The following is a 27,760-nucleotide window of genomic DNA, read 5'->3' as shown; positions in this document are numbered from 1 at the left end:
CAGCAAAGGCAGTTATTGTGTAAAGACTGAGGATGCTCCATGAATAAGATGGTCACCGTGACAATTCCTGTAAAGTTTAGTCTAGGTGGGGGATACACACAGATCCCCTGGCCTCTGTAGTCCAGTGTGCTACACACAGTGACTGGGAAGTAAACAGTGTAGTGACAGACAGCAGAGAAGTACCCAGACCAGGCTTGGAGAGAAGACATTGGAAAATGACCACAGGGGTGATATCTGAGCCGAGAAAGCACCCGGGGGAATTAATCGGATAAAGGGGGCAGAAGTGCATGGACAGCTCTAGGCTTCATGAAGATAAATCGGAAATGCTGAGAAATGCTGAGAACATGAATTTTTGCAGAATTCAAAAGCAGCTGAGTGTGGATTATGATAGAGCAGTGCAAATAGCACCCATTAAACAAAACCGTGTCGTGCTATTAACAAATTAACTAATTTGTTAATGTGTACATTAGAACCACAGAGCTGAAAGTATCATTTGACATAACCTAGTTCAAACTCATCCTTACTACAGGGGCTTCTTCCTTTATGTACTGATTAAGATCCTACAGATGCTGCCTAAACCATCAATGAAGGAGCAGATAACCAGCTCTAATTGTAAGAAAATTCTTCCAATAGTTGGTACACACCTTCTGTAACTTTATTTTCTGGTGAAGTTCTTCTTTCTATGACAATAAAGAATGTCCACCGTGAGGCTTGGGGTATATGTAGCTCAGTGGTAGATGCTTCCCAGCAATGGGTGAGACCCTGGGTTCCATTTCCAGCGTTGAAAGGGGGAGGGAGGAAAAAGGGGAAAAGAAAGATAGAAAGAAAAAATACCCACCCTCCCTTCTTTTACACAACACCATTTCAGGTATTTGAAGGTTATTTTAGTCAGCTTTTTGCTGCTTGACCAAAAGGCCTGACAAGAACAATATAGAAGAGGAAAAGTTTATTTGGGGGCTCACGATTTCAGAGGACTCAGTCCAGAGACAGCTGGCTCCATTCCTCTGGGCTTGAGAGTGAGGCAGAACATTGTGCCAGAAGAGTATAATGGAGGAAGGTGGTCCACATAACGACCAGGAAGCAGAGAGAGGGACTCCACTCACCAGATACAAAATATATACCCCAAAGGCCTGCTCCCAGGGACCCACCTCCTTCAACCAGACCCTACCACCTGCAGTTACTTACTCCTCATTTAATCCCTATCAGGGATTAATTAATTCACTGATTGGGTTAAGGCTCTCATAACTCAATCATTTTACCTCTGAATGTTCTTACATTGTCTCACACATGAGCTTTGGGGGGACACTTCACATCCAAACCATAACAAAGGCACTGTTAATATTTCTAATTAGGCCTATTTTCTTCTAGCCAGTTCTGTGTGATAGAACTTCCTGCAATATGTCAGTGACCACCTTGGTTAATGATTACTGTACTTGAGACAGCTGTTCTAGACTATCCCTCTAAGTTTTCCTTCAAATCTTTTGTGGCATTATTGCTAAATCATCAACAATCTCTGATTACTCTTCTTTTGAACATTAGTTGAGATAGGATGCAGGAAACCTAAGATGCTCATCCACGTATGGCTAATCAAAGCAGAGTCAAAAGAAAAGGTTGCCTTCTCTGTAATTTAGACTTCCCCTAGCAATTCAGTTTAAAATTGTCTTAAAAAGTTGGGGTGAGCATGGAGTTAGCACTTGCAGTCTGCAAAAATCCATAAAGCTTTCAGGTTTATATTGCTATTGATCCTGGTCTATAACTTCCATCCTCCATCTGTGCAGCTGAACTTCAAATCAAGGCAAGTATTTCTTGGGGGGTCTAGATTCTGTCAGGCAGAATGAAGTTCAAGCTTCCTTTCCCTCCATCTCAGTCATCAATTTGACAACTGTGCCTTAGTGGCCTCATCCAAATCAGCAATATGTCTAATAGGACAGGACTATAGGGAAAGCTTCAAGTTACAACACCAGATACCCTCGCTGGTCAAGATAATTTGGATTCAGTTGTCCAGCCAGCTAAGAATCTCAACTGTATTTCTGGCCACAAACAGAAAATTGATAAAAGAGGTAGTCAAGCCCTTGATCAGGGTAGTGATGAAAGAGATATGATCACCCATCAAGCTGTGGGATGTTATTCTGTTTGCATGAGGGACATCAAATAAAAATCTAGTACCATGGTTTTGTGAAATATTAAATAGCAGCATTTCAATCTTTGCACAATATTCTTACAAACCTTTAGGCCCAAGGTTCCTTCTGCAACTCTATAGAGCCACCCTTTTAGAGAGAGCAGGTGCATTCTTTGGAGAAACTCAAGAAATTCAGGACTCTCTGGACACTGAGGAACCTTTGGATGTGGTGAGCCTGTGTCTGAGAACACAGAGATTCTGTGACAGGGAACGCAGTGACTATGGGATCCTCAGCCTCTTTCCCACATTTGATGCCCAGAATGGCTTCTGAGCATTTTCTATTCCATGAAGAGATTGGAAGATGGTTCTCTGAAGAAACTGAAAGCAACACACAGAAAAAGACTCACTTGCTGTCTGGTCACCTAAAATGGTTTCACAATCAATTTGCAAATTCTTTTCCTGATGAAAATAATTTTTTTCTGAACTCAGAGACTCCAATGATCACTTAAAGGTATTGGGCACTTTATTAAAATATTTCCTCCTCCATACTGGAATTCAGTTCCCTCCTGACAGAACCACTTTGCTTTCCTTTTCCAACTTGAAGATTATTTTCCTGTGATAGAGTAATAATCAAGTAGTTCAGATCCCGCTCCATTATACTATCAGTGTACCATCTACTCCTGAGTAGATATTCCTTGATTTTCTTCCTTTATGCCCTCATGGTACTTCATTATTATCAGATGAATTACTTTATAGCAAAAGAAAGCTCAGAGAATCATGGAATACAGAACTCCGATTTAAACTTGCCAAAAGACTCGACAGTTATATATTTTCTTTATAGGGTAGACAGTCTTTTTTATGCTAAATGGACATAAGTGCTTTCTAATATATAATCTGTTCCCTTAAAGAATATATCAAACTGGATGTTTCATAAGAACCTGAACCAATGAAATCAAACTTTAAGATGCCAAAGCTGTAAGATGAGTCAGACTTTAATTGAGGCAGGCAGCCTTCATGCATGGTTCTAGCTTGGCATGTACTTCAGGAATCCCCTTCTTGTGGGAATGGTGACTCATGCTTTTAATCCCAGTGGCTTGGGAGGCTGAGGCAGGAGGATCCCAAGTTCAAAGCCAAGAGGGCTAAGGATATAACTCGGTGGTAGAGAAAGACAGAGAAGGGTGAGGAGGTAGGGAGGGAGGGGGGAGAGAGAAAGAGAGAGGAAGGAAGGAAGGAAGGAAGGAAGGAAGGAAGGAAGGAAGGAAGGAAGGAAGGAAGGAAAGCAGGCTTTTCTCTCCGTGCCCTTTCTTTCCTCTACTATATTCTGTTATTACTTAAAACTTTCTGAATTGGTTATTAAGCTGGCAGCTTAACTGCCACCATGACATTAAGTTGGCTATTATGTTCTCTTAGTTTTAATCACAGACGTTATTGAACGCCTACCGTGCATGCACAAGGCACTACGCCAGATGTACAGGGGACAGAAGGGAGAGAACACGGAGTGAGAAATCCCAGCTTTGCCACTCGCTACCTTTGACCATGTTAATAACCCTCAGTGGCTGAGGGATAAGCCTGAGCAAAGGTACAGAAGGGTGAAAGTACAAAGTGTGCAAGAGACGGCTTTGGCTAAAGATAACAACACAAGGTGGTGCATGCCCAGGAGCAATAAAGGTGTCACTGAACTCTGAGTGAGGGAGTGGAATTTCAGTCATCTGAAGTAAGAATAAGACCTCGGTTAGAAAAGTAAAAAATAAATAAAAAGGCAGCAGTGGTGGAGTGAACCTGTTGCCCCTCCTTAAAGGGAATTTAAAGTAACAGCTATCATTTATTACATCCCACACTCACAGGAAGGGTCCTTCTTATTCCCCAAACTCCCTAGGAAGTGCTATTCTCATTCCATAGATGAGGAAACAGGTTGGGGCTAGAGGGGAAAGGTTTTGGGAAGTGGACCTATCACCAGCAGCAGAGGAGTGAGGCCTGCTGTCAGCGAATGCAGCTTTGTCCCCTGACATTATCCCTACGTGTAGGTATGAGTCTGCTGCAAGCACTGGCATGGTTATCATATGCTCTTATTCTATTGTGGTCCCTTTCCTCTGTGAATGCAGTGAACCCACATGTGGTCCAGGAGACAAATTGCTTATCTTCTTAAGTTAGAAGTCACTATTTCCTGTATCAGTTTGCAGCCTCACTCTTTTCAGAACTCAGCGGTGCTCTAAGTGTATACCTTAAAGACACAGGAAGGCCTCCTGGGGATTCAACCTAAGAAAGACAGCCTTTGTCAGTCACCTGCCAGAGAGCATTCATTAGACCAAGGGCACATCCTTCTTCTGAATATTAGCTGAAAATTCCCTTTTGGAAGAACGTATTAGAAACTAAATCTTCAGAGATGAGGGGTTCACTCTTTGTGAAGAACATAGGTACTATCTTACCCAGCTGTGGAGAGAGAATGTGAATATGGAATTTAAATGCCCTAGGTTTCTCGGGTCTGTGATATTAATAAGAGATTGTTAGCCCATATCCCAATGAGGGAGGAGGATCCCAAGTTCCAGGCCAGCTCCCAGTCATTTGGGAGTTGAGCTAACAGCCTGTTATTAAATATCACGGGCCTCATCTTGTCCAAAGGTCTAAATAATTAGCTAGTATTTTTAGTCTTCTACATATATATGAACATAGCCTACTACTTGTTTTTAATTATGTTAACTGTAAAATTTCAAACTGCTACTTGAAGTCTATTTTGCAGTAACATGCTTGGATCTGAGTCTTGGTGCTTCCTGGCTGGTTACTGCAAGGAACTGTCTTCCTTTTTTGAATACCACTCTCCTTAAAAAGTATCCTGATATTTTTACCCATCTCTGGAGTGACCATAGCCACAAATGCAGCTTCTAAAGTCAGAAAAGACGACCTATGACCTTGCCCTCTCAGCCAATTCTCTTACCTTTTAGAGAAAATGGCACCTAAGAGATTAAATGAGAACATGCATTAGAAGCCCATACAACAGTTCAGGGTATACAAAAAGGCTTGAGAAGCTCTAATTAGTATGAAGAATGGGCTGGGGGTGTAGCTCAGTGGTCGTGTGCATGCTTGGCCTGCACAAGGCTTTCTTTCAATCCCCAGCAATAACAAAAAGGTGAACTGGAAAGCACCAAGTTTTTAAAGAATGTTAAGCACCATTTCTAGCAGTAGAGGTCACTCTCTCCCCAATTGCCGAAAGGGAATCACCATTTATTGCTAATTCAGATGTATGTGTTGCATTTATATTGGGGGTGAAAGGCAGATTTTAAAAATATTACAACAGCACCAATTTAAACACAGATCCAAAATTGATTTGAGAATTAAGAGCTCACAAATTTGTACATGCCTGCACACATAGGTAGAGGGGCATGTACAAATTATATAACATGGCCTAGAAAATGACCATAGTTTAAAAACAGTAACTATAACCACCACCATATACTAAGAATTTCCAACTCTCCATTTGATACATGAGAATCTAGAATCTTGAGATTTTTATCAGTCCTAGAAAGTTTAGCTTCATTCATCCATCTGCATGAAAAACATGCATTTTCTAAGCATAACGGACTTCATTATTTGCTACTTTACTAGGTCAATGGAATTTCCCACAATAGAGAGATAATCCTGATAAACACACTTTGAAACTGTCAGGAAACAGTGAGGCACTTCAGAAAATAGAACTAAGTCCTTTTATTATGAAACAATAATTTAATGACTTCTGTACTTTTCCTTATAATAAAAGTTGACAGTTAATGTTCAAAACTGGAAACCAGATAATCAGACAAGAATCACATTTATTTCAATAGCTCAAAGTGCAAATACAGCAAGTCAGTTCACAAAATTTCAAAGATACATCCTTAATGAAAACTTGATAAACAAAAATGAAAGGTTAAATAACAGAAATAAAGCTCCTTAATATTTTTTTAAATTTTCAAGTTTTGAAAAAACTTTAGACCAAAATATTTCACTTATATCTGAAGTCAGAAACACTATTTATAGATGCTTATGCCGCATTGCAATAAATAATGACTCTTCAGAGAAGGATTCACCCCAGACTCATCAGTTCCAAATGAGAGTAGAAGGTGTTGATGTTGGCCATTTCTGATTTGGCAGGATCCATCACTCACTGTTATCAGCTGATGTGGTTTAATTCATGATATTTCAATTTTAGGCAAAAATCTATAATAAATGTTTCAAGTTAAATATAAGGCCAGGACCATTATTAAAAATTTTCTAAAATGACAAATATCTAAAAGACCTAAAGACCCAAAGACCAATGTCAACTTCAGGCCTCTGGTATTACCAGGGGAAGGTGAGGGGTAGGGGAGTATATTTCTTCCATCACTGAAAACTTTTTTGTAAGGTTAACAACATGGCCTTTAAAACTTCCTCATGAAAATTATACTCAAATATATATTTATTTATTCCTACATATACAGAACTTGTATGTAAAGTAGAAAAAGTTCCCACTAGGAAGATAAAGGTTGTTAATGTTGTTGTATCATTTAGCAGCCAAGACACATGCTTATTTCTGCTCCCCAGAAGCAATGTTAGCTACCAGTTTCAATTCAGGAAAAAGTGAATCTTCAGGGATGTGTACAAGAGTTATTTATTCAGTCTTTTTTCCCATCTTCTTCTTTTCATAATAGGCATGAAACTGAGAGTCTGTTCCAAAAATCCTATCCCACCACGTAAATGTTGAAGCATAATTTCCAACAAAGTTCATGTGGTGGAAATCGTGATGCCGAGAACCAGCATAGAAAGGGATGAGGTTTAAAGGGTTCAGAGGAATATCATAACCACTGAAACAAAATGACAAAGATTGTTAAGGAAAAAGAAACACACCTCGAAAAACTGACATTTTCATCAAGTCATGTGCTCATTAACTAATTCAAGGAACATTCCACTTTGCCTATATCATTTAATTTATGACATGTTTGCAAAGATTGAATGGAAAAAGGTGCATGTTTTAGAAACCACTTGAAGAAACTTAAAAACAAAAAAAGCAAAAAGCTTAAGGGATGGGGACATAGTTCAGTGGCAAAGCACTTTCTAGCATGCATGACGTCTTTGGAGTCTATCCTCAGCACCATTAAAAAAAAAAAAAAGAAAAACTTAAAAAACAATCTATGAAAATTCTATTATACATCAGAGGATGAAAGAGGAGTTATAAAGCCCATACCACTATGCATTTTTTAGGAAAAGTTACATGAAATTAACATCAAGTATCAAAGCACCTTCTTAGGATTTCTGAGTCAGTTGAAATTAAATGTGTCACAATTAATTAAAATACTAGTGTGCTGTTCTATAGAACATAAATGATTGGATGAACATAAATGATTTCAAAAAGAGCCCCCTTTATATGATGGTCTTATAGCATCCTCCTTTATTTAACACCACATATCCAAAATGGGATATCTATAGTCATACTAGTCTGACTCACCCCAAACTCTCCCTCCCTTTAGGAGGCTGAAGAGCAGGAAGGAGACAGGAGTAAAAGAATAAAAAAAAAAATGACAGGGATATTGGTAATCATTTTTCTACTGAAAGATATTCTCTGCCTAGGTCTGGAAGCATTAATTTTGCCACTTGAGTCATTCAAAAACAATTCTCAGGATCTGATATTCTGCATTCCCTGTTTTAGTTCAAAATCCCAAGTCAAAATGCAATGAACATGATTTTAAACTAATGAAAAATTAGGATATTAAGCATTTAAAATGACATTCAATATGAAAAATTTATCACGTCTTTCTCAGAAAGGAAGCATCCAAATATGTCTATACTACAAGCAAGACTCTCATCAGTGCTAAGGAGCAGAGGCTAGAAACAGCTTTATTCAGTGAAAGGTAAAGGTTTCAGTATATTTATTCAAATCAGAGTCAGATTTAGGTTTAATATAGAAGGATCTAGAAATTGATGGTCTTATTTACTTTGCCTAAATAATATACTACCACTATACTATAAAAACGATAACATTGGGATATAAAAACATCTCAATTACTTGGAACTTTTATCTCATGATTATATTCTTAAAAGATCAACTTCTATTAGTCTACTTAGAAATAAAGATAATCTTATCACTGTGAAAATAAATATATTTAACATCTTCTGCCCAAAGAAACCACAACTCACCTATGGACATCAATGGTTTCTATCAATCGAATGGTCACCCATGCCCAAAGAAGAATCACATGATCACACAAAAGCACGATTCCAATGAAAAATCCAGTTCCAAGAATTAAGGTTTCCAAAGGATGTGCATATTCAGCTTCCATTCCAAATGGAGCCTAAACAAATAGTGCACAAATTCATTAATACATTGTGATGGACAACTTCACGTGTCAACTTGGCTAGGCTACAATGCTCATTGTGTGGTCTAATACCACTTAGTTTTTGCTGTTATGACTTTTCTATGTGAAGGTATTATTTAGATGTGGTTAATACTGAAATCAACAGACTTTGAGTAAAGGATATTACTCTCTATAATGAAACAGGCTTTATCCAATCAGCTGAAAGCCTTAGGAGCTAAGGTTGGCTTCCTGGGCAAGAAGGAATTCTCAGGAGTGTAATACAGAAACCCTGTTTGGGTTTCCAGCTTCTTGCTCTGTGGAATTTGAACCCAAAATTGCAACATCAATTCTTACCTGAATTTCCAGCCTATAACCTTGCCCTGCCAGGATTTCAGACTTGCCAGGGAGCAAAAATCCCACAAGCCAATTCCTTAAAATAAATCTTTCTGCATGCATATGTATGTGTAATTGATTTCACTCCCTTACTAACACATTTATTCTATTTATTCATAGTTTTATAAAATTACATTGTTTCTATACGTAATAATGGCATCTATCAACAAATATAAACAATGGTAGTTCTCAATAATAAGTATCTTTTTGTTCCTACCAATCAAAAGGTCTAGGGATATAAAAATCTTTAAAACTGTCTTTAATGGTTTAAGATAATAACATTAAACAACTGACTTTGAACTTTTTTTTTTTTTTTTTTTTTTTTGTAGTAGGGATTAAACCCTGTGGCACTCTACCACGGACGGGGTCTTGCTGAGTTGCTGAGACTGGTCTCAAACTTATGATCCTCCTATCTCAGTCTCCAAGTGGCTGGGATTACAAGTATGTGTCACCCTACCTGGACTCTAAGTTTTTATTTATGAATTTGTATTTATTCTGCCAAGAAAGGGATGCCTGATTTAGCACACCATGTACCCTCCTCACCCACTGTTTCATTTTTTAAGATTTGAGTTATCCTAGGTCAACCACTTTTCAAAAATATGAATTGTTTATTTCTGAAATTTTCCATTTCATAAGTTCTTAAAAATGTGCACCATTCTGAGTAGTGTGATGAAATGTTGGTTCATTCCTTCTAAGACTTGAATTATCCCTTTGTCCAATAGATCCCATGCATTTGTCCATGTATGCATGACCTAAAGGTTAGTCACTTAGTAACTGCTTCAGTACTTAGTATAGTATCCCATCTATGGCATCCTCTGGGGCTCTTGGAGTGCACCCTATGGATGAGGAGAGACCACTATAATCCAATTGTACAGTTATTGCAAAGTAGTTTGGATTTTTTTTTAACTGTTTCTGTTAGAATCAGCTCTGTGATTAAAATTATGTGAAAACTAAGTCAATAATTGTTTTAGAAGTTTAAACATTAAAGATTTATTACTTGGGGATCTCATTTAAATGATCCTACCATTACTATAGCCATTATCAAATTGCTAGGTATCTGTGTCAATATAGCATTCTGGGAATGAGATAAAAATCTGAACTTTTTCCTATAATGTTTTTCCTTAAGTTCTAAATTTACCATGAAATTAAGAAACTGAAGAAAATTTTAAAACTTGCTTGTGTATGTGTGCTATGTTCTTAATAATGATGATGAAAGAAAAGGAACTAAAACATCAACAACAAGTTTTTGAAATGTTCAGGCAATAAAAGTAGACATTTTGCCTTTAATAGAAAAAAAGCATTAAATATGATTCTAACATACCTGAAACTCATGATGAATTTTATGAATATATTTATATATTCTTTTATGGTGTAAAAGTCTATGCAGGAAATAGTGCCAAGTATCCTCAATGACTGCACAGCCAAAGCATCTTGCCAAAAGCATACACCTTTGGGATGAAAATATTGTAATATTATGAATATGAAACAACTCCAACAACCCAGACTTCTTGGAATCACTACTTGAGATATTATTAAAAACCAAATACCCAGCTACCAGTTTGACATGATTATATACATATTAATCAACAAATTCTCAAAACTGCTAGGTACAGCTATATGATATAACCTGAAGTAAAGTTCAAGACCACTAGTCAGGCTCAGTGGCACAGGCCTATAATCCCAGTTACTCAAGGCTGAGACAGGAGGATTCCAAGTGCAAGGCCAGCACAGCAACTTAATAAGACCCTATGAAATTTAGAACCTGTTTCAAAATAAGAAATTAAAAAGGGTGGGAAATGTAGGAAAGCATCCCTAGTTGGGGTGCACCTGTAATCCCACAGGTGGGATTTGTGAGGGTGAGGCAGGAGGATTCTGAATTCAAGGCCAGCCTGAACAACATAAGAAAAGCCTATTTCAAAATTAAAAAAAATAAAAAATAAAAAATAAATTCAGATTAATAATAGTAAAATCACCTTTCCAACCAAGAACATAATTGAAATGAAATGGCAAAAAATAATTTATAATACACATGCACAATACTTAGGACTTCTTTTATATGATGAATACCCATGAATGTAGAAAAAACAGTCATCCCTCACTATCTGCAGGAAAACTGGGTCCAGTACACCCCACAGATACCACAATCCACGGATGCTCAACCTACTTACATAAAATGATGCATATCCTCCATCATTTAATTCATCTCTAGATTACTTATGATACCTAACATAAATAATTGCCATACTGTATTATTTAGTGAATGAGAAGTGTTCAGTAAAGGTAATATTTTTCTTTTTTAAAATATTTTGCATCTGCAGCCTGTTGAATACATATTCTCCCATCTTCCATTGATTTTTATACTTACACGTATGTGCCATTTCTTAGGATAAGCATGTATATCTGTACACAATTATATAAAGGCTGCCACAGAAACTTGTAATGCCTGAAACTTACCTTTCAATAAAATATTACATTAAAATACAGAAAACCTAGGAATCCTTTAAGTTTCTGCAAGAGTTTATTTTTCTTTTTTTTTATACCTTTATTTATTTATTTTCATGTGGGGCTGAGGATTGAACCCAGTGCCTCACACATGCTTAGGCAAGTGCTTTACCACTAATCCACAAACCCAATAAAAAGATGCTCAATCATTTACTTTCCTAATACTTATTTACTTCCAATATTTAGAAGAAACAAACAAATAAAGATCAAATATTAAGCATAATTTAATTGGATGATAAGCCAGAATTGAGTACAAATATCAAATTTTTATGGACATACCATCTTGGCATTCTTTCCCAATCATAAGGAATATTGAAATATTCTGTAAAATAATAGGTTCCACAAATCAAAGGCAGTTGGATACAAAAGTGATTAAAAAGAAGTACTTTAAAGCATTTCCATTGGTTTTCCAATGTTTCTGGTTTATCCTAAGGAGAAAAATCACAATATTTAATATTAGTCTCTTTAATATTTTCAACAGACCTTAATTCTATCTTAGTTATGTGAATTTTATGTTATAGTAGCTAAGACTCTGGAATCACAACATCCTTTCTTCTAAATTCTTGACAATTACTATTGCTACTTTAAACAGATAAAAAATAATTGTTAATAGTTATACTGATCTGAAACAAACCAAAGGAGTACTGCAGAATGAATTAATTCTCCAGTCTGCTGCCAAGATATTATGCAGTTATTTTTGCCAGAAGTTTCAAAGAAATAAGTTATGCTAGGATTACAGCTGGGTGACCCCAACTGATGCAACTGTACACACAACATCAGAAGCTTTATTACTCAGGCAAACTGATGCGCCCAGCATCTGGCAGTATTCATCCCAAGATATAAATACATTTTGTTCACATACAATGGCAGAATTATATTCAACTTTGAGTTGGAAGAACTTCAGAGATGTTCCCTGAAGATGAAGTTCACAGCTTTAAGAAAGATGAAAAGAGAGATCAATGTAATGAGATGTTCAGAAAAACTCATAAGGATCCAACTTGCTTAGCAAATCATTATCAAAAACACTAAATCTATTAATTTAAAGGGCTGCTTGAGAAAAAGTACTTTTGGTTTTATAAAAAGATGTTGATAACAAATATTAGTTATCAGTAGTATTGCTTTAAACATTTATACTTAAAAAAATCTGGGCTGGGGATATAGCTCAGTAGAATGCTTGCTTCACATCACAAGGGTTCAATCCCCAGCACCACAAAAAAAAAAAAAAAGAAAGAAAGAAAGAAAGAAAAATTAAGAAATCTGCCAATAAAAATTTAACCACAATGTCCTCACAATATCCAAAATATGGGTACTACTGCTCATCAGAGTCCCAAAAGAGGTCAACCATCTTGACCAGGACTACACAGTTATTAGCAACAGAAATCTAGGTTCTTGATACAGTTGTTTTTGAAATTCTTAGGATATCTTCCCAACAAAAGAAAAATCTTTATCTAAGATTTAATCCAGAGACCTGGGCTCTAATACCAGATTGCCACTAACCAATTAACTAACCTGGGATGCTTACTTCCTCAACAATAAATGTGGAGATTATACAAAATAATTTACAATTGTATTTCTACTCTGAGCATTATTTGGCCCCATTGCTCTAAAACTTCAGTCTGTGGTTGAGGACAAAATAAACTGAAGATTCGGATTGGGGTGGCGAAGGTGCTTCTAATTTCCTAGATAGAAGCTGATGCACAGGTAGCTATAAAAATTAAAAAGTTTAATCAATGATAGTAAATAAAACCATAATGCTTATACTGTTTAGTTTATATTAATTAGAAAGATTATTAACAATAAAAAAATTCAAGCCTACTGCAATATCAAAGATTACTATATTTTACTTTAAAATATTGCTTTTTCTATTTTTGTCAAGAAGATATCTCTTAACTATACCCTAATAAGGAGGAATACCTTCTTTAGGGCCACAGATTTCAGAAGTTTTTAGCACATATATCTTTGAGAAAATTTTTGGAGAATTATTACAATGTATGATTTTCTAAAAGAAAGAGATCCTACAAGGCCTACTTCACTTTTTCATTCCCATAATATTTCTTTCTAACTAGCAAACACATGTGTTAACTGTCAAATTGTCTACTCCTTTGGAAAGCAGAAAGTATTTAGTACTACTTCATTACCAATTAGCAGCTTCTGTTGCGGGGGGGCAATTTTAAAAAGAAAAATGCTTTTTCTCTGTGTTAAATAATATAATTTAAAAATATTCTATCTTAGAATTTATACAGCACTGGGAAATCTTCTTGTAACTTCAATGCTAATCAGAATATTTGCTTTAAAAATGCAAAAACTGCCAGGTGTGGTGATTCCCAGCTACTCAGGAAGCTATGGCAAGAGAATCACAAGTTTAACGTCAGCCTTAGCAATTTAGTAAGACCTTTACTCAAAAAATAAATAACAAGGGATAGTGATGTAGCTCAACGGTACAGAACCTCTGGGTTCAATACCCCGTACCAAAAAAACAAAGAAGCCTGTATAAACCTACACTGACTTTTTGGGATATATTTTGTTGTTGTTGTAAACAACCCTCTACTGTAATAAAACCCCTAACACATGGTTTTATGTTGCGAAAACTTGTGCTGATTTGACATTACTCTTTTAGTACTAGGTAAAAAGGAGGATGTGCTAAGCAATGCTTATAGCCAGACTAGTCAGTCTTTTAATCTGTTTATAAAGAACTAGTTGTACCTAACTGGATCACTACTTGCTCTTTCTTCTGCCACATATCATTTTAATGCCATTCACATACCCAGGACTGAAAACCTTTTGTTTCCTCTGTTAAGATTACTTCCTCTGATCAATGAGTCAACTGCAGAGGCCAACAAGGAAAGAATAGGATGCTTCTACCTAGCCAGTCATACAGTGAATCAGCCCTATAAATAAACCCATGGATGACCTGCCAGCAGCCAGAATCACCCCCAGATTCATCAGACCTTAAGACAAATAAAGTAAATTCCACCTTTCATAGAAGGCACCTTTATTAAAAGTACCTTGGAACTTACGTGACCTTCAATGAGGCTGATAGAACATTCTCCTTTGGGCCATATCCCTTTTAATTCCCTTCATCTTTTCCCTGACTCCCCTGCATTATCCCAAGAGATTAAAAAGTGGCTCACTAGGAGATGTGATGAAGTCAACAGACTGATGACACAAAATGCACACACTCAGCGAATGCAAACTGCTCTCCACAGATGAACACCCTCATGTGTCTACTTCATACCAAGACTATGTGGTAGTTAGATGTGACTTTTTAGGGCAACGAACACACTCTACCACTGAGCTACACTTCCAGCTGTCCAGCCAGTTTAAACATGAAACGTTAGAAGCCCAAATTAGACAAATATCCCATCTACTTAAAGCCCAATTTAATAAGCAATTCCCAAAATATTATCAATAATGATCTAAGGCAGTGATAGCCAATACAGAGTATCAACTAACAATGTGACTACTGAATACTTTAAATTGAGATGGGTTAAAATATGTGCAAAGTTCATGCTGAATTTCAAAACTCATGAAATAGCAACATATTCGTTAAGCATATTTTTATTTTGATTGCTTGGTGAAATGATAATTTAGATTTACTGGATTAAAAATTCTAATTACATATGTGGCTTCACTATATTTCTACTGAATAGTACTGATTCAGAGTTTTTCAAAACAAAACTATATTCACATTAATAATATTCACCAATACTAATTATAACACTTTAGTCCATCATACTTACCTTTTGAATTTTGTACTTTCTCATATAAGGTATAAATTGAAATAAAAATCCAGGTAAGCAGAACAAGAAATAAAGGGCTTCATGAACTATAAGGGATCCCCATGTTGCAATCTGGAACTTTGTATAATTATTCAACATGTAGTTCCAAGCATTTTTAAATGGTTCTTGTAGAGGATTCTCAGGTAAAAGTGAATCTACATACTCCACAGCCAGCGATGCTGAACTAAAGATGCCGACACTTTCATTTGTTGCCATTTTTCAAATCTCAGCACCACGAAGCCTTACAATTCTGTAACAAGTGAACAAATAAGCTGAATAATGAAATTCTGAAAAACAGTTTTCAAAATGTACTTTCTGATAGTTATACAAAGGATAATTATTAAACAAATACCAATTTCTCAGGTTCTAAACACGTGATTAAAAAAAAAAAAAAAAATCAACTGAGTTGTGCATGGTGGCACTCCTGTGCCAGTAATCCCAGCTACTTGGGAGGCTGAGGTGGTAGGGTCACAGGTTCGAGGCCAGGCTGGGCAACTTAGCAGGACTCTGTCTCAAAATAAGATGTGGGGAGGGGGTTAGCATGAGCACACACCTGGCAAATATAACTACCTAAAAATTAAATTCTTCTGACTGGAGAATAAAAAGATACTCATAACCAAAGTCAGAGATCAAATGACAAACTCAGAAAACTATTTCCAATATATGCTAAAGGGTTACAAAGTATACTTGGGTATTTTATCTAAGCATTCTCATGCTTGTGCACAGAAATACATACAAATTTTAAAAATGTACACAAAGACACAAAGGGAACAATTTGGAGTGGTAATCTACGAAGAGAGATTATATAAAGAGAGAATGTCTCTCTCTCTCTCTCTAGGGGGTGGAGGGTTATGGAAGAGAAGAGGAAAATCTCACTTTGCATTTTGTACCTTCTGTACAATTTACATCTTTAAAACTGTCATGTTGTATTATATATGACAAATATTAGTTTCATAGGTTAACAATGAAAAAGAATCAGCAAGATATGGTGACACACACCTGTAATCCCAAACTAATCCCAGCTACTCTGGAGGATAAAGCCGGGAGGTGGCTGGAGCAGTACCAAGGTCCCTAGGTTTAATCCCCAGAACCACACACATATGACAAACCTTATTAAGAATGTCACTTTCTGAAAATGTTCACTGATGTACCTAATTTATGACAGTCACTCAAAAAATAAATATTTCGTCAGTGCAGTGACACACACCTGAAATCCCAAGGACTTGGGAGGCTGAGGCAGGTGGATCCCAAGTTTCAGGCCAGCCTCAGCAATAGCAAGACTCTCGGCAACTCAATGAGACCCTGCCTCAAAACAAAAAATTTGACAAATAAGCTGGGATTGTGGCTAAGTGGTAAAGCATTTCTGCGTTTGATCTCTAGTCCAATAATAATAATAATTTTAAAACCATGGAAAAGTTCTTAATAGTTCTTCAAATGTTTTGAACTCTGACCTCTCATCCCATTTCACATGGGAGATAAGAGAAAGCATAGCTAACTTCTTCCAGGTCTCTGAATTCACTTTCCATCCTATTCTCATCGCTTGAACTTCCTCTTCCCTGAGCCTATTCCCTCAAGTCTTCCTTTCTGGAGAAAAGCTTTCTTAACCTCTATCACCTCTCCCAGGCCACTGCTGCATTTCTCTTTTTTGGACTCATAGCCTCTTGAGCTGGGCTTCAAGCTTGAACTGTTCCCCACACCCGCACTGGACTCCTGTCACTCAGCAATCCTCCCACACCAAGAATGTCTCCACTGTCCTCTGAAGTTGCATAATAAGATAATCATTCCCATCTTCATTTTTCTTGAGGTCACTGCCTAACTCTACAATGCAGTGTGACCTTGAGCAAGTTAGGTGACCTCTCTTGAGCCCAAGTTTTATCATCTACAAAAATAAATAATAGCTCTTTCAGCAAGTCCAAGAAATAATACATGTAAAGTACTTTGCTTAGGACCAGGCACATAGCAGCTACAAGAAGCTAATAATTAATGAGCACTTTTTATGTTCCAGGATCTGTGTTCTAAGAGTGCTACACGCTTCATACATTTTAACTTTAATCCTTACTACACCTTCATGAAGTAGGTACTTTTGTCATCTTCACTTTGTAAATGAAAAACTGAGGTTTAGAAATCTTAAAGAACTTATACAAATGTTAAGTGGAGGAAAGCCTGACTGATTCATTATGCTATACTGTTACTTTAAATAAGAAATAAAATAAATAAAATGGACATCCTTCTTATAGTTTACTATAGGTTCCTGAACCAAGTATTCTACGTGAGCTGTCTTCATTTTCTCATTTCCTGTTTACTTCCTAGCAAACTGCAATCTTTCTCTTTTTACAGCACTAGGAATCAATCCCAGGGCCTCATGCATGTCAGGCAAATGTTCTACCATTGAGCTACATTAAAAATTTCTTAATTTTATTTAGAGACTGGGTCTCACTAAGTTGCCCAGTCTGGCCCCAAACTAGGGGATCCTCTTGCCTTAGCCTCCTGAGTAGCTGGGATTACAAGTGTGTGCCACCTTGCCCAGGTAGTTTCTATCCTCATCACTACAATGAATTTATTCTAATGAAAATCATTAGGCTCTCTTAGCTGCCTATCCAATAAGCATTCTTTGCTGTTTATTGTACTTAACAAAACTGGAAGGTTTGATATTTCTATTCTTTAATTCTCCCTAAGTTCTTGGGATTCACAGGTATTCACTCTGATAAATATTCAGTTTGCGCTTACTATGTGCAGTCACTGTGCTGTAGCTGCCCTCACCCGACTTCCCAAAACACAAAATCTAGTCAGGAATGCAGAGAGGTAACCAAATCATGATAACATTATGTGATAAGAACAATACAGGGGAGAATGTACAGAGTGCTCTGAAGACACAGAAGAGCAAGTTAAGTTTCTAGAGAAAGGTGCTATCTCAACTGAGACATGGAACATGAGAAGGAAGTGACCAGATTAAAACAGTAAGGTGGGGTGGGGAATCAAGGAGATGTTTTGAGTGGAGGGAACAGCAGATCAAAAGACCCCTCAGGAGATGAGTGTTTTCCAATTTCCCATGTGTGTGGCATAGCTTCTGAGGAAGAAGGGAAGCTGGAAAAGTTTCCAAGTGATGCCAACGATTCAAGCTTACCATGGGCAAGCCATTTCCTGTTTAAAAAAAGATACCCTGATAGCTGCCATCTCTATCTCTAGCCCTCTCCCCAAAACTCTAGGTTCTGATTACCCAAAAGACCACCAGCCATCTCCACCTAAGACAGTTCAGAGGCAGTATCACACTCAACATACACAAGTTCAGCAACCGCTTCCCCACCCCTCCCAAATATTCTACTTCTTTAAATGCCTAACTGGGTGAATCACACCTTCACCTACTAAATCATCTCAAAGGAGCTTCTAAATCTCTCCCACCTGAGCTGCCCGGACTAATGTCCTCCGGCTCTCACCAATGCTGAGACACTTGGTTCAATTAACGTTCAGGAGTTTGCCCGCCATAAACAAGGGAGGGAAACAGATACTTTGCTGTCAACTGAACAAAGGCAAAAAACAGGAATTAAAGAAGAGAAAGGAAAAAAGCTTTTACAAGAATGATTTTTCTGTTTTCTCACCCTTGGACCACCTGCTTGACTGAAAGCTGCTCTGGAGCAGGCTGATTAGATTCTCAGGAAAAAAGAAGAAGAGACTTAGTTATTGTTGATTCTCTGAGAAACCTTCAAGTTCAGCTGTCTGCCAATGTCTGTCCCGTGGCACTTTACCTTAATGAAACCCAGATTGTACCAACGCCCTCATGTTTTGGAGATGCTGGGTCTCCGGCATTGGCCTCTTTAGATAGAAACTGGCATTAAACACTAGGGTTAAAACACTCAAGGTTCAAGGGGGCAGCTTCCCCACAGATAAAGACTAAGGCCTTCTGAGAAGCCCAAGAGGCCCGGTCAGACCTCTCGGCTCTTCATCTCTCCCATTCTCACGATCCTACACTTCATATCATTTCTGAGCACTGCAGGTTTTTGAGCTTCTTCCTTCCATACCCCAGGAAACAGCATTCGGTAGGGTCCTCCTAAGGAACTCCTATTCATCCGTCGGTAACCTCTCAGCCGCCCTTCCCAGTCCCACTAGCCGCACGGCATACACAACACCTCGTGTTTCCCCTGTAGTGCTTCTAAGTTTCAAGACTCTTACAACTCAGTGCTTCAACTACCTTCTAATGTGCGCGGTCAAGAAACATGCTCCGCCCAGTTCCAGCCCTCGGGAATCTGTTTTCACCTGTTCCTTTCCAATCAAGCGGCATCTACCCGCTTTCCTGGGCACCTGAGAATCCGTCACAGCGATTCCATAGCACTCTGCTCCTAACCCCACATACTGCGGGCGCCGGTGACCGGTACCGATGCAGCGTCCCGCCCAGCGCGCGAATCCACAACCTGACCCCGCTCCTCTCCATCTCGCGGATCACCGGGTCTGAGCCGGCCCGCTCCCCGTTCCTCGCGCACGAGCCGCTCTCCCGGCCCCCGTACCTGGACGTTAGCGAAGAGACCGCAGGCCACCGTCGCCCGCACTCGGCCAGGTGCTGCGGCCTCTGAAGCTAACTCTCCTAGCTCGGGGGTGGAGCCTAGAGGGTGAGCCTGGTTCCTCCTGTCGTTATTGGCCTGTAAGGGCTCTAGCCCCGCCTTCTCCGCACGATGATTGGTCAGTGCCGTTGCCGGCAGCGTGTGACTCGAGCCAACGAATCCCTGGCGGTTCCAGCCATTGGCTCCGCGGATGGAGTGAGGATAGTGAGATCCGGCCGTCCAGCCAGTGGCCGGGCCCGCAGCGCGCCTGGAGGCGGGGAAGCGCAGAAGCGCCTGACAGCGTGAGGGGGCGGGGTCGAACTCCGCCCCGCTCGCCGCCTGGCGTTGCCTTGGCAACTGCGGTCCAGCCAAGTCCCTGTCCTGCACTAGTGCTGCCCGGAACAGAGTACCAGGCCAAAGTCCCGGGAAGGTTATATCATCAAAACCCAGGAAGATAATGGTACAAATGAGTTTTCTGGATGTTTTTCTTTACAGACGGTGTAGCCTTCCTCGGTCACCAGCAACAACAGCTGTTACCTTATTGGGGGCTTTCTGTTCTGAGTACATTAACATGCATCCTTTCTTAAAATGCCACGATAACTTAGTGACATAACACTACTGTGTCATTTTAGTGATCACAAAATAAGGATCACAGGTAGATAATGTAAGTCACAGCTAGTGACTGGATTTTATTTTTCCACCTTGTTTCCCAGCCCCAGGTATCCCTTAATAAACCCCTGAACCAAGTAGAGAATTTCAAATGCCACATAAATCCTGCAACAACCCAGATAGGTAGTCGCCATTATCCCCATGTTACAGATGAGAAAACAGGCTCAGAAAGGTTTAGAAGGTAATTCTACATCAAAGGAGATGGCAATTAACCTGGGTTCGTTGAAGCTTCAACCTAACCCAGAAAGTGAGCTGAGCATGCCCATGTGTGGGCATTGCAATTCCTTCCCAGGACAATGATGGCCTGAGGACGTGGGCTGGGGCTTAACATACTTTGTCTTCAGAGCTAGGCATATTTCACACTATTTCTTCATACTGTGTACTGTGTGTAGATGTTATAATACATATTTAGAGAACCAAAGCTTTTACTTAAGAAAAAGGTGCATTTAAAAATACACAGGTAGGGGATGGGGCTGTAGCTCAGTGGCAGAGTGCCCCTTCCCACCTGTGAGGCACTGGGTTCGATCCTCAGCACCACATAAAAATAAACAAAATAAAGATATTAAAAAATACATAAATATTCCCTTGTGTATATATGCCACATTTTTTTAAAAAATACATTCATCCATTGAAGGGCATCTAGGTTGCTTCCACAGTTTAGCTATTGTGAATTGTGCTGTGATATGGCTGTGTCCCTGTAGTATACTAGTTTTAAGTCTTTTGGGTATAGGCCAAGGAGAGGGATAGCTGGGTCAAATGGTGGTTCCATTCTCAACTTTCCAAGAAATCCCCATACTGCTGTCCATATTGGCTACATCAATTTGCAGTCCCACTAGCAGTGTGTGAATGTATTTTTTACCCCACTTCATTGCCAACACTTATTGTTGTTTGTCTTCATAATAACTCCCATTCTGATGAGTGAGATGAAATCTTAGAGTAGTTTTGATTTGCATTTCTCCAATTGCTAGTGATGATGAACATTTTTTCATATATTTGTTGATTGATTGTACATCATCTCTGAGAAGTGTCTGTTCAGATCCTTGGCCCATTTATTGATGGGGTTATTTGTTTTTTGGTGCTTAGCTTTTTGAGTTCTTTATATACCTTAGAGATTAGTGCTCTCAAAGAGAATAAAATCATGGCATTTGCAGGTAATTAGATGGAGTTAAAGGAAAATAATGTTAAGTCAGCCAATCCCCCAAAACACAAATGCTGAATGTTTTCTCTGATATAAAGAGGCTGATTCATGGTGGGGTAGGGAGGGTGATGTGGAAGGAATGGACAAACTCTAGATAGGGAGCGGTGGGAGGGAAAGGGAGGGGGTATGGGGTTAGAAATGATGGTGGAATGTGATGGACATTATCCAAAGTCCATGTATAAAGACATGAATTGGTGTGAATATACTTTGTATACAACCAAAGATATGAAAAATTGTGCTCTATATGTGGAATAAGAATTGTAATGTATTCCGCTGTCATTATAAATTTTAAAAATTATTAAACAATAAAATAATCTACCCAAAAATACACAGATAAAAATAAATTGTATAAGGGCACCATTTGAGCCATTGAAAACCCCTTTTTTTCATATAAGGTATAATTGACATATAAAATTGTAAATACATACAGCATGCAATGTTTTAATACATGTATATCATGTAAAGGCCCTTAGTATGGTTTCTTAATTTCTTGCTATTACTCCTCTCCTTGCTTTTGAACAGACCAGCCCTTCCTCCTGGAATAATCAGCCATCCTTTCCCTTCCCTATCAACTTAAGTACCATCTCCTTCAGGAAGTCTTCAAGAAACAGGAAGAGAGCATTTATATCAATCTTCTTAACCCTAACCATCACAACAGCCAACAAAGCAAATTAAGCCAAGTAGGTGGCAGAGCTACTTCACAGCACAGGTACACTAATCAGCCCTGAACTCTGCTCAAACCTGGGACTGATTTCTTGATGAGGTTTCCAAGATACCTTCTGACTTAACTTCTGACCTCTTTTTTTCCATACAATAGAACAGCTGGGAGCACTTCTGTGTTAGAGGAATAAACAAAACACAACGAAACAAACAAACAAACAAAAACACAAGATGTTTCAAACTGGAAAGACAGATTGGTTTGGGGAGGGGAGGTTATGTGTAAGGCCTTTGAAATCAATATTACAAATCCAGCTACTGACAAACTTCTGCAAACTAATATGTTTCAAAGACAAAATCAAGACAGGTGTTAAGACATAAGTAGTTAAGACTTCGTTACCCTAATAGATTATATTTTAAGAAAAAATTTTAAAATTTTTAAATAAATCTTTAATTCACATTCATAGTTTCATGGAATATCTGTGTTTAGAACTGTGATATGATATGAAATATGCTTGGTCTTTGTTCTGTTCCTGTCACCAACAGTTCATACTAACAGTGCCCCTAAAACCCTTGGTATTTCCTGAGTGATAATGTCTTGCTATTTATTTATAATGAACAATATTATTAATAGTTATGAATAATTAATAAATAGCATAATGATCACACCTGTTTATGCTAATGAGATAACTTAGGGTGGGATCCCTAGATATCCTCAGGATGGTACCAGTCACCAGAAAGACAGTTGATTAGAGAATTAGAGGATTGAAACTTTCAGCCCCAACCACCAACCTCTGGGAAGGGGGTCAGAGCTAGAGAGCAAGCTCTGTTAAAACTCATGAACGGGCTGGGGATGTGGCTCAGGCGGTGGCGCGATCGCCTGGCATGCGTGCGGCCCGGGTTGGATCCTCAGCACCACATACCAACAAAGATGTTGTGTCCGCCAATAACTGAAAAGAATGAATATTAAGAAAATTCTCTCTCTCTTAAAAAAAAAAAAAAAACAACTCATGAACAAGGTTTGATAAGCTTCCTGGTTGTGAACACAGAGGTGCTGAGGTGCTGAGGGGGCAGTGGGCCCACGGAGGGCATGAAAGCTCCGTGCTTCCCCCTTTCTCTTAATCTGTATCCTTTATAATACCTTTGAACCAGTGTTTCCCTGAGTTCTATGAGCTATTTTAGCAAATTAATCTAACCAAGGAGGATGTCTTGGGAAACCCAGTTTGTGGCCAATTGGTCGTTTAAGTACTAGTGGCTCAGACCTGCAATAAGCTTCTGAAGTGGGGGCAATCTTCTAGGATTGCAGACTCAACCTGTGGGATCTGACACTATCTACAAGTAGGTCTTCAGGCAGAGGTTGAAGTGAATTTTAGGGTGTCCACCGGAGAATCATATGGTATGGGGAAAACTCCACATTCACCTGATCATAGAAGTGTTTTGCATTGTGAGTACAGTAGGAGAAACTGAGGGGTTTTTCCCCTACATTTTTATAAGAAAGGATAATATCCTCACCCTTTTCTTGGTTCTGCTGTTTTATTAGACCTACAGCGTGTTTATTTATTTTTTTAATATTTATTTATTTTTTAGTTCTCGGGGGACACAACATCTTTTGTGTGGTGCTGAACTCCAGCCGCACGCACGCCAGGCGAGCGCGCTACCGCTTGAGCCATATCCCCAGTCCTCTATAGCGTGTTTATTGACAATAGGCCTGCCAGGAGTCATACTAATGCAGAAATTGATGTTTTCAAAGTGAACACAGGTATTTTCTGGCTAAATTCCTTATATTTTCATTTATAACAGAAGGTTCAACCAAGTATTTTAATGTGGTTCTGTTTAGATTTGAAGAATCTATATTAACTAGGTAAAAATCCTATCTTTCCTCATGATTACCAACTTCTTAAAGCTTTTATTAGTGCATTATAATATAAAATTTGCATTTTAAAATTTATTTTCAATGTTTTTTTAAAAAATATATTTTTAGTTGTTGTTGGACATACCTTTATTTTATTTATTTTTATGTGGTGCTGAAGCTCAAACCCAGTGTCTCGCACATGCTAGGTGAGCGCTCTACCACTGAGCCACAACCCCAGGCCCTTTTTGATGCTTTTAATAGTGCATTTTGATCATATATAATAGTTGGATTCATTCTGACATATTCTTACATTTGCTGCATTTCAGTCCCTGGTGCATCTTCTTTCTCTCCCCTTCTCCTTCCCCCCATTCCCTTCCTCTGTTTTAATGGTCATTCTATTTATTTATTTATTTATGATGCTTTCTTCTTATTAACTTTTCAAGTGATTCTCATGAAAAATGTTCACAGTCCTCTTTCACTTCCTTTCCTTCTCTTTCCTTTTTACTCTGTCTGCCATCACAGCTGTCTACCCCAAGATCCCACTCACATTTCCATGATTCTTTTTTATATATTTCTTAGTTTCTTAGGTATTCTTACATAATGTTTTCTTTAGAGAGAGTATTTTGCCTTTGATTTTCTTTTTATCCAGTGCTACTTGCTTTATCTTTATCTGGTGTCCTGCTTACTGTGAAGGACAGAGAAATTTATGAACCTTACATTTTACTGATCCTTCAGAAACTTTCCTTGATGGTTATGGTTACCTGTTCTTGATGAATCAATGTCAGTGCTATCACTTAATGATTTAATGCATTACCTTACCTGCTACTTTGGCAAGAAATTTAAAAATACAGGTTTGTGAAGTTGGGAATTGCAAATTTTTACAAAAGGACAGAAATCTTCAACAAACAACTTTGTTAGTATCAAACTAATAGATAAAAATCAAGGACATTGTAAAACAAATAATATACAAACTTTTATTCAAAGATAATTCAAGAAAGACATGTTTTGGTCATCTTTAAAGTGAGATTAATTGAAGATCTCAGAAAAACTGTATCTGATCAAAGCACATGGCTACTCACAGAAAGCTCTCTCCTTCTGTTAATAGCAGCTAAATTTATACACACAGAAAAAGTCTTAAGACCATGCAAATTCAGTTGAATTCCATACATTCATTATATTCATCAAAAACCTGCAGTTATATTCATGCCAAAGTGTTACTTTAAGAAAAAATTAAAAATACACACCAAAACATGACCAAGATTAAACTAAAGAAAATAATAAATAAGCATAATTTATACTTTATTTTAAAAAGTTTGGCATCACACATATTCAAGTGTGTTACACCATGTTCATTCCTCAGAAGTGGCATTTTAAAGTGTTAAGCATTGTTAAATATCAAAAAATACAACTCTGTTTTACAATGTAGTACTGGCATAATTCAAAGTACTGTGCCAATTATAAATAGTATAATCAAGTTTCAAACATCTTTTCAAACATTTAAAGGAAAGCATATAGACACACATTTATATGCACACAATTTATTATATTCATGTAATCAAAGATATTTATAAAAGCAAATAGTTTTATCCCTCAATCACTTTGTATACTTACGCAGATTTTAATACCTGTTCAAAGATTTTCAGTTCCTGGGTATATAGATTTTCAGGAGAAGGAATAAAGATAAAACTTAATTTTACAAGAACACACGTTAACTTCATCCTCCTTCACAAAATAATCCATAGTCATTCCAGGGTGATGAGAACTAGTCTTTATGAAAGCAACTGTTAGCTAAAGACTACAGAGTAAGTACTGCAGTCCAGGTTTCTTATTAAAATTCAGTCAGCTGCTGCTCATTGCAGAAAAAGCCTACACAGTGCTTCTACCAAAAATAATCTTCAGTATCCGAGGCCTATAAAGGCAGACGATCTTATCTTCTGCTGAGACTTAAAGTGCAGCTACAAGTGGAGAAGTGCTAGATTCTCAGTCACTTCAGAAATACTTGTTGAAGCCTGTTTCTCATGTGTAAATATGCCGAAAATGTCCTTCAGGCTCATAATGGTTTATCAATAACTGTGACCCCTGAGCAAAAAATGAAGAAATAAATCAGACATCACAGGCAGCATTCTGTTACTCTACGAAGATACCGAATTCTACATTACCAAAGCCACAGGGACTGAACAAATATAATGCTTCAAAATCTCCTTCTTACAGTTTAGTGTTACTATCATTTCAATCTAAATCACAGTGAATTCTAGTTACAAACTGGGACTACATCTGACTTCTTAATCCATAACTAGAATTTACAGACACAATTTGGAGAAAATAACTTTATTTAGAAAATACCAAAATTCACCTACTACACAAAAAGGCAGAAAGAAAATAGGGGATGATACATTTATTATCTTGATTATGGTGATGGTTTCATGGATGTATACATATGTTGAAAGTAACCAAATTGTATATTTAAATATACATTACTGTATGTCAGTTATATCTCAATTAAACTGTTGAAAAAATTCACCTATTATTGAGTCATGTTATTCTGGGATCCTACTGTAATAGTTCTTCTATGAAGTGTTGTTTTGGACGATGCATAAACAACAGTGATGGTTAATTAGTATAGACTTCTTTTTTTCTCCACTATTGGATCGATTTTGTTAAAGAAACATTCTAGAAACATACAAATATTTAAACACTGTCATCAGAATAATTAACAACAACATACAGTTTTAAAGACTTCATATATATATATATATTCATTTCTCTAAGAGAATGGAAAATTTTATTTTATAATGCAACTAATGATATGGTTTAAGAAAATTAAAATTACTCTATAGCTTAACTATTCTATCTCTTGTAGCCTGGCCATGGGAAGGGATCAGACCTTTGGGTGGGAAGGATTACCAGAAATCATACCCAGACACACTCTTACCACTGAGCTCCATCCCCAACCCTTTTTTTCTGTTTATTTTGAGACAGAGTCTAAGTTGCCCAGGCTGAACTTGAACTTGAGATCCTCCTGCCTCAGCCTGCCAAGCAGTAGGGATTACAGGTGTGCGCCTGTGCAACCATATTTACTGGCTATCTGAGGAAATAAAGCCTGGCCACATAGTGTATTCCTCACTGTAGTATACAGATTTTGGTCATATTAAAATTTACTGTATGTTCTGTACTGCAAAGACTTGGTATTTTAACTAAATGACTATAGAATGACAAACAAATACGGGTGCTTTATTTCAGAATTACACATCCAATATAAATTATTTTAAGAATAAGATAAAAAATATACATTGAGAAAAAACTTTCTTCTTAGAAAAACCTGTTAATCATAATGATGTCAACTTTTTATAATACAAGACTAAGAAAACGAGACAACTATTACCTGCATAACTTCTCCCTGTGCTCATACAAGATGACACAACTGTCCATTTATCTGTTGTTGGGTTATAATATTCTACCGATGCCAAGTTACAGGAACCATCATCCCCTCCAACAACATATAACAGACCATTAACTGCACAAACCCCTTTAAAAAAATATGCAGAGAGAAAAAAATTATTGAAAGTCTTTGGATAATCAAGAACTACCCTATACATGTTTGGTGAGGTGATAAAGAGAAACTTCTTCCTTGAAAGGAGGCAGTAAGAAAAGATGAACATGTAAAGAATTCCTTTTGTTTTTGAGAGTATAATTCCACTGCTAAGCAACTACTGTTATGTCACTTATGCAGCAGTTGCTTTATATATGCATTATTTCATTT

At 37.7% G+C, this 27,760-nt stretch overlaps 2 protein-coding genes across 8 annotated transcripts in view; both read right to left on the bottom strand.

The window, feature by feature from the left end:
• Positions 1-5,902: 5,902 nt before the first annotated feature.
• Positions 5,903-19,679, bottom strand: Msmo1 (methylsterol monooxygenase 1). Of its 5 annotated transcripts, none has more exons than XM_076852342.1 (7): positions 19,592-19,679; positions 16,300-16,394; positions 15,054-15,342; positions 11,593-11,741; positions 10,133-10,259; positions 8,261-8,415; positions 5,903-6,930 (listed from the first exon to the last, which is right to left on the bottom strand). In XM_076852342.1, exons 3-7 carry the CDS (start codon positions 15,306-15,308, stop codon positions 6,738-6,740), a joined length of 879 nt encoding a protein of 292 aa, XP_076708457.1. In that variant the 5' UTR covers positions 15,309-15,342; positions 16,300-16,394; positions 19,592-19,679; the 3' UTR covers positions 5,903-6,737. The 5 variants fall into 5 exon arrangements, with proteins under 5 accessions (XP_076708457.1, XP_076708458.1, XP_076708456.1 ...); XM_076852343.1 differs by having other exon boundaries at positions 16,300-16,398; positions 19,592-19,677; XM_076852341.1 differs by lacking the exon at positions 16,300-16,394 and having other exon boundaries at positions 19,592-19,670.
• Positions 19,680-24,948: 5,269 nt separating this feature from the next.
• Klhl2 (kelch like family member 2) overlaps positions 24,949-27,760 on the bottom strand; it is a 91,665-nt gene continuing 88,853 nt past the window's right edge. For 2 of the 3 annotated variants that reach the window (XM_076853644.1, XM_076853645.1), the window contains exons 14-15: positions 27,383-27,526; positions 24,949-26,079 (exon numbers count right to left, since the gene is read on the bottom strand). In XM_076853644.1, coding sequence (XP_076709759.1) covers positions 26,051-26,079; positions 27,383-27,526 — 173 coding nt within the window. In that variant the 3' untranslated portion in view covers positions 24,949-26,050. The remainder of the gene's footprint in view (positions 26,080-27,382; positions 27,527-27,760) is intronic. The other variant, XM_076853646.1, reaches the window with a different exon arrangement.

The sequence above is a fragment of the Callospermophilus lateralis genome, chromosome 4 (genome assembly GCF_048772815.1).
Source record: "Callospermophilus lateralis isolate mCalLat2 chromosome 4, mCalLat2.hap1, whole genome shotgun sequence".
Taxonomy (NCBI): Eukaryota; Metazoa; Chordata; class Mammalia; order Rodentia; family Sciuridae; genus Callospermophilus; species Callospermophilus lateralis.
Note: the sequence above shows the minus strand (reverse complement) of the source record. Positions and strands in the feature narration are given on the sequence as shown.